This window comes from Musa acuminata, unplaced genomic scaffold, assembly GCF_036884655.1.
Source record: "Musa acuminata AAA Group cultivar baxijiao unplaced genomic scaffold, Cavendish_Baxijiao_AAA HiC_scaffold_117, whole genome shotgun sequence".
NCBI lineage: Eukaryota > Viridiplantae > Streptophyta > Magnoliopsida > Zingiberales > Musaceae > Musa > Musa acuminata.
Window position 1 is genome coordinate 91,503 of NW_027020396.1, and position 7,829 is coordinate 99,331.

The window sequence follows — 7,829 nt, forward strand, 5'->3', positions numbered from 1 at the left end:
CTAAATAGTCTAAGACTATAATTCTAAATGTTTGAAGAAAGTAGAGTGAAAGGGAAAAAAAAAAAAGTAAAGGATAAATTTGGATAAACGAAGGGAAGAGGTATTAGGATCTAAAAACTCATGAGGCAAGAGAGAATAACTTAAAATCTAAAAAAGATTAATGCGATTCAGTATTCATCATTTATATTCACATGGAAGATCAATTTTTTTATATAAAATTAATTTAAAAAAATTAAATTCTTTTTATTAAAGTATAAATCCCTTTATATACTCTTTAGAAACTCTAGCGAGTACATTCTATGAATATCCTAGAGAGAAATCTAAAATTATCCAAAATATTTTGATCACTTTGTTCTTCCCCGATCTAAATCTAGATATATATATATATATATATATATATATATATATATATATATATATAATATTTAAAGAAGTATTAAATTTTAATTTTCATAATTTCTTAGTTCTTGAGATCTTTTTCTTGTGGTAAGATTTTTTGTTCTCTTAGGATATCAGACTTTAAAAATCTTAAAAATACTTATCAATCATAACAACTAAAAGCATTTTACATGCTAAGATGCATAAGATTAGGCAAAAGAGGGACTACTTTGGTGGTAGAAAGATTTATCCTCTTGTTGGAGTTCAAGCTAATATGATCTGGAAGCAGAATAGTTCCCTAGACCTGGAAATAGTCTAAAAGAAGAGAATAAAACAGTATGGTCTTTATAGTTTTTCTTGTTATTGATTTCTGGCATTGTTCAGCTTTATCCACTTGAGGATGTTTCAGTAGAACAGCATTCCATGGGAATATGCAGGAGAACTTGGACTTGATCATATGAGATATTTTGTTTGAGATGACTTATTATGATTGATTGACACAAAAAAATATGTATAAATGTTGATCTACCAGATAAGGAGTCATTTGAAGCTAAACTGGATCGAAACCTTAAGAAACTTAAGTACAAGAGTTTGCATAAACATGTATTATACAGACATGAGACTCCATCAAATCATTCTTAGCAAAGCACAAGCAGCAGTGTCACTGATTACACTTCCTGGATTTCATCCAAAGCGTAGTTGTTGGTCGAGACGCCGGCATAGTTCACCTTGTTGAATCGAACCACGACGGGATAACGAGTCTTGGGATCCTGAAGAAGGTCAAGATGTCAAGAACCGAAGGGAGACAACCTAAACTGATCTATTGAAGAGTAGCCACAGGCAGAGAGAGTGAGTACCTGGTCCACAGTCACAACCGATCCAATGCCTTTGTACCAGTAGGATTCCTTTCGCAGAATCTTCACCTGGGAAGAACAGTGCCGTCTAAAATCACACTATCTTACACTGGAGAAGCTTACGATTCAGATAAAACAATTGCTCGTGCAGAGAGTAGCTTCATTATTCATGGCAGAACACTAAGCAAGTTAATATGTTTACTGTATGTGTTTGATATATCTGAAAGTAATCTACCGGTACATATATTTCCATACCTTCGCGCCTCTCTTTGGACCGATTGGTGGCGGCGGCGGAGGCTTGGCAACTGCCTTCTCTCCCGCTTCTGCCGGGGGTGGCGGTGGCGGAGCCGCCGCCTCTTCGGCTCGAACCACCAACTTTCTACTTGGCCTGGAGAAGGTAACGAAGCTGACACGCGAGGGTGTGTTGATGGCAGCGGTAGGAAGGCTGGAGGCGAGCACGAAGCTCGAAGCAGCCGAGGCCAAGCCGGAGGTTGCCATGATATATGACAAAATGGGAACCTCCTCGAGCTCTCTCTCTCTCTCTTCTCTCTCCCTCTCTTTCCAAACCTTTAACGCAGCAGCGCTGTCGCGAAGAAGAAGAAGCTGCAGATGACCTCAAATCGAAGCAGAATTTTCTCCACCAGGAGCTGTAAAGGATTTGATTCCCTCCATTGGGATCATGACGCGTGGCACCTTATCCGACCAATCTGGATAACATCATCTGCCCGTAGCTTGGGCCGGTCTTGGCCGGCTTGGATCAAATCAGCCCATGTGCATCCAACTGAGAACATACCATACCTAGACCCGGATCCGAATGTCCCAACGGTCATAATTTAGATACATATTTTACCCATTTGGTCATGCGTCCAAATCAGTTTAGGTATGGGCTCAAATAAAGTTGGGTCGGGTATGAATGCCCAGTCTATCGGATCCGCTCCCATTGCTATCTTATCCCACCCGTGCCCTCGAACCGGCGACGCTCGCATCGTTACGCCCACACAAACGACCGTCGCTCCCGTCTCTCTCTCATCTTCCTCATCTTGTCCATCCGGAAGTAGCAGCTGATCGACAGCAAAGTGAGCGGCCATGGCGCTCCATTACTCCTACGCTCCGGTCCGCCTGGGTTCCGCCGCCGCTGCCCCCACCGTCGGGCGCCACCGCTTCTTCACCGCCTCCTTCCGCGCCTCTGCAGTCTCCTCCGCCCCCAAAGCTCGATTTGTCGCCAGGCGCACCGAGTCCACCACTGTGCAGCAGCTCCAACGTCCCCTTGGTAAGCCTCTTTCCCGAGGACAGATAGGAGAAGAGAGAATAAGAAGAAGTGTTTTCCCCATCTGAAGAAGGAATCGACGGGTGTCTTTTTCGCGTTGAGTTGAATCACAGCGGAGTACATGAGCCTGCCGGCGAGCCAGTACTCGGTGCTGGACGCGGAGCGAATCGAGCGTATTGACGACAACACCTTCCGGTGCTACGTCTATCGCATCAAGTTCTTCGCCTTTGAGGTTTGCCCTGTCCTCGTTGTTCGTGTCGACGAGGAGCCCAATGGTTGTTGCATTCGCCTCTTGTCCTGCAAGGTGCGTTCTCTCTCTCACTCTCTCTCTCTCTCTCTCTCTCTCTGACTTTTCCTTTGTGCTCTTGAGCTTGATATGGCATCTGGATCTTCTATTGCAGCTGGAGGGATCGCCGTTGGTGGAAGCTCAGAACGAGAAGTTTTCAGGTATGCTAATGCCATGTTTTCCTATTATTTCTTTCTTCCTCCCAATTACAAATACTTGATTGAAGAACCAAGACAGCAAATTGGCTTCTTAAAATTTCGCATGATATTGGTCCTTACAGTAGTTTTTCATAGCTTTTTATGGGTTAGTATTGCTGTATTTTGATGGAAAAGTTATTTGATTTTGTTTTCTTTTTTGCATTTCGCATAGTTCATGGAAGTAGCTAGGTAAAGTTGTTGGTAAATATTAACGTAATGTGATGAGAGATTGAAAAGAAAACCAAGAGAATAATTCCACGTTGGTAAGAATTTAAGGAGTCTGGTGGTATAGATATTTATCGGGTTGGTCATTATTTGAGAAATTTAATCATTCTGAGGTAGTGGTTTAAGCTCAAAGAAGTTAGGAAATCAATTATTCTATCATGTCGGGTCATGACAATTGATCTCAGAGTCGAGTTAATATTTAGGTATGATGAGGGTCTCAAGTAGTAAAGGGCTCCTTGTGAATGAGACCAAAAGGACACGTTACATCAAACTACCACTGGGTTAGGCATTACATGCACTATATTAGATTTTGATTTTGGATTATGTTAGGCCTTGATGATGACGTCAAACCCTTAAGTCAAGGAGATCGTAACACTCCTGTTTAGTCTCACCCTGATTTAGGAAGTGAGCAAATACTTTAATTGACTTATAAGGGCCTGATTGGTGTACTACCATTAACTTAGGCTTAGGTTTTTTTATTGAATTAGTGTCAAACCTAATATAGATTAAACCTCACCACTCGACTCGGACTTGTCATCGTCAAATTCTAACAAAAGTTGCATTTAAAGGATTATGTAGCTGTAGTTGGTAATGGGTGTCACAAATTGAAGCTCCATAGTTTGGTCTTTGTTATCACTATATAACCAAGTTCCACACGCACAACTTGTTGTGGCCCCATTATGATTATTCATTCTTTGGTGCTTCATTTTGAAATTGAATTTTTTTGTATAAATCGTTTACTATGTCCTCTTGCTGGCGAGTTAATCTGGCTATTGGCACTTGATATTTATGTTGAGAAATGGTGTGTCACCACTTTTAGATGTGAAGCACATTTGCTACATGATCAGGAATGTAATTAGAAAATTACACACACGTGAGAGTGAACATTGCTATGTTATTGAACAGAACTGGAACTCAAGCACTCAAGAAAAAAAATCATAAAGGCTTGGTACTCCACCTACACTTCAGCCACAAACATATAGCGAGTTCCAAAGTGCATAACAAATGAGCGGACACAAAAACCAAAAGCATCAAAGGAGAATTTAAAAGATATTTGGAAATCTATGAGACCTCATGCATAGGAGGGCAGTCCAATGTCTGAGGCTGCTACAAATTTGTGGTTTTATGAGTACTAATACATGTAGATTTATCCTTGAAAGTAAAAAGGTCGTTTATGTAATCAAACCTTGCTTGTCCAAGTTATAAAGGAGCAACCGTACCATGGCATCAAGATTCGCCTATGAATTTTAAATGATGTCATGAATGAAAAGAGAGTCAAGTTAGCAGACACTTAGACATGATAACTATATATGTCATGGGGCACTAAATCTGCAAAGCTTTAAATCTGCAAATTTTAAACAGTACTGTTCCCATGATCCATGGAGCAATTACATTTTCAGATATTTTGTTAACCTGTATTTATGATTAGATTAATAAACGTGGGACACTTGGGCACAGATTATCATGAGATGTGAAGTAGCAGAGGTGGAGTATGAATTAAAATTTTCTATGAGGTTAGGAAAGGTTAGGACCGTGATTTAGTCCTATTTTACTGTCATATTTAGTATTTCAAATTCAAAGAAATTCTGCAATAAGTTTAGATCATCAACACATATGAAGGAAGATAATGCAGATCCTTTTGTTGGTTGGGTTATAAACCTTAGATGTAGGTGGAGTTAGTATGGGGAGTGTATGCATAGTTGGCTTTTAAGGAGCTTGCAGTAAGTGGAGTGAATGAATTTGAGATTGTTCTGAAGTCCAATACTTAGATACACTGATCATCTTCAGTTACATGTGAACTTGAATTTCTGTCGAAGAATTCTGCCATTAAAAAATGTGAGAGAACCTTATATTCACTTAGATGAAAACATGATATCAATAGTAAAGTTTGATAGTTGGATAAGGATTAAAAAATATTTGACCAAAAATTAAAAAATATGTAGAATGATTAATATGAAAAACAATTAAAATTTATGCTTTCTTGTCCACTCAGTCGAACGTTGCTTTACATTTTCTTCACTAACTTGTGTTTTGCATTTGGACATGATTTTCACAAACTGCTAATCAGTAGAATGATAAATATTCAACACAGAGAGTAGATAGTAGCATATAGATATCTGAGCAGACCTAGACATTAAATTGCCCATGGCACTTGCACTTGGATCTCAAGGATGAGTTGAATGATACTTGAGAATATTAAATCATGGATCAAAACTTTTGAATAATCAAGGAAAATGAGTAAGTTATACTACATAAGCATCAAATGTATCCTCTTATTGTTCAAGAAGCTACTGTAGATCTTACATTTCTAAGGGAAAGTAATTAGCAAGTTCAAAAAGTTTCTGGTATGGATCTTATATTAGTTGATAATCTTACATTGGCCAGTTAACATACAATTCAGGGCCTCTCTTTTCTTGTAGCCAATGTTGAAATTCTGAAATAAAATACAAAAGCTTCATCCTGAGTTGAACCATCAAATGCCTTTTCAGGAAACCTTTGACATTGATTTGGTATGGGAATGCAGCTTCCATGGTGAATAGAGTATCCTGCAACGATGGTTTGCCCAACTCAACTTTCCAGCAGCTTGCAACGGATACAGTTATCGAGGTCAATTTAGTCAATTCCATTTATTTGTCATACAAGTTTGCCATTTTTTAAAAATATATTTTAAATTTGTCATGATATCCAGGTGACTATTGACATCCCCTTTGCGTTTCGTGCAATACCTGTAGAAGTTTTTGAATCGACTGGTACCCAGGTCCTTGAACAGCTACTACGACTTATGCTTCCACGATTTCTGGCACAGGTGAGTTGAAGCTCTATGAACTGATTGTAGCACAAATAAATACATGATTTTCCAGAGATACAGCACAGCTTTGTGACTGGAAGATTAACTACACTTGGCTGAAGCATGTTGCTTGTTGTCTATTTGTTGTTTCTTTTTAGGTTATTTTATGCTGCCAATTTTACGTCTCCACTGGTCATCTTAGGTCCACGTCATGTTCCCAAAGAGATCTGTAGTCTCTGAAACCAATTTCTAATAAGGTGGAAAAAAGTTGTTTCCCAGTCGGTTACATTTGTCAGATTGGAAGTCTATTGAAGGAGACTGAAAGGATTAGCTTTGAATAAAATATTGTGATTAGAAAACAACTTCATGTGCAGTTCTCTTGAAAATTAGACATAGTTCTTTGAGCTACATAGACCAATATGCTCTTTCTGGCAAGAATTTGTTTCTTATCTATGACCATGCATTGTCACTTGCCAACTTATATTGGTACTCTGCATTACCTTTTTAACAAGTTGGAGGTGTTGAACAAATTAGATTCCAGAATCTTATCATTAGAAAGAACAACAGAATGAAGATGCTTTATTAAGGCAGGCCAGGACAAATATATCACGCTTGAATCAGAAACCAATATATGTGAAAAATATCAAAACTTGTCATTTTATGTTATAAACTTCTCCTAGATTTGTTGTTAATCATTATATAATTTGGCTTCATCTAGTTTCTGCTGAAATATAAGTGGCACGACTTTGCAAATTGTAATACCAACTTGTTGATATGTTTGCCAAGAAAAATGTCTCATGGTTTATGCTCACTATTGTGATATATTAATATCATGTAGTATGGCACAACCCAAATGATTCTTCGAGTATGCTTCTCCGATTGACTTGAAAACTCTAATGGTTGCTGATTTGTGTTCATTCAGCTTGTAAAGGACTATCAATCATGGGCATCAGGCGACAACTCTAGGCAGCCGCTGGGGACAGGCCAAATCTGAAGCTGCACAAAGACCATTGAAGCTACTTAGATGTCGAGTTGCGTCTTGTGATTGACGATATCCAAAATGATGTGCAGCTACTTTCTTTATCTGGTGTCGGCAATGAGCAGTTCCAGAAAACAGTCAAACAATAGTTGTTTTTGCAGAAGTTACTGTTTAGCTGTCGTGGATTGTAGCCAATAGCCATGGACTTGATGAGAACTCTGTGACTGATGTATACGATGGTTCCTGGAATTAAGATTGTGGAAGATGTGTTGAGAGCTTCATTCCAGATGGTCATGGCTGCATCAGCTGAATGACTGTTATGCAGCGAAGCTTCTTGTCAACAACATGAATATGTCGGGGAATTGTCTGAGGTACCTCTTTCTACACCTCATAGAAGAGAAGAGAAGATAGAAAAAAAAAAAAGGAGAGAGAAGAAAGAAAGATAAAAAAAATAAAAAGGAAAGAATATTTTATAGATTCGAGTCATACAACCAACATATGTAATTATATATATAACTAGTAGAAGTGATGGAAATAACACAAGCAAAACACAAGCAAGACGGTAGTCAATAATAGGTATAAAATTTTATGAAAAAGAATTTTTTTTACTAAACCATATTAAATGGTTTAAAAATTAGTAGGAGGTATTTGCTAAATAAGAATTAATTATATATTATTCTTTGTGATTAGTTATCTTTAATATTTTAATTTTTTATATTTATAAAAAATGAAACATCTAATCTCGTTTCTTTTCATACTATGTTAATAGAAATATCGTACATATTCAACGATAAACTAAAGAAAGATAAAGTCAGCACATATTCAATGATAAATCTTAAAAATAAGATTAAATAT

The 7,829-nt window shown here is 37.9% G+C and overlaps 1 protein-coding gene and 1 pseudogene across 1 annotated transcript; one reads left to right on the top strand and one right to left on the bottom strand.

Moving 5' to 3' along the window:
* Nucleotides 1-921: 921 nt before the first annotated feature.
* Nucleotides 922-1,830, bottom strand: LOC135655604 (photosystem I reaction center subunit IV, chloroplastic-like). Its single transcript, XM_065175755.1, has 3 exons — nucleotides 1,488-1,830; nucleotides 1,236-1,301; nucleotides 922-1,148 (listed from the first exon to the last, which is right to left on the bottom strand). Exons 1-3 carry the CDS (start codon nucleotides 1,728-1,730, stop codon nucleotides 1,047-1,049), a joined length of 411 nt encoding a protein of 136 aa, XP_065031827.1. The 5' UTR covers nucleotides 1,731-1,830; the 3' UTR covers nucleotides 922-1,046.
* A 295-nt stretch (nucleotides 1,831-2,125) lies between these two features.
* Nucleotides 2,126-7,190, top strand: LOC135655596 (uncharacterized; annotated as a pseudogene).
* Nucleotides 7,191-7,829: the final 639 nt, after the last annotated feature.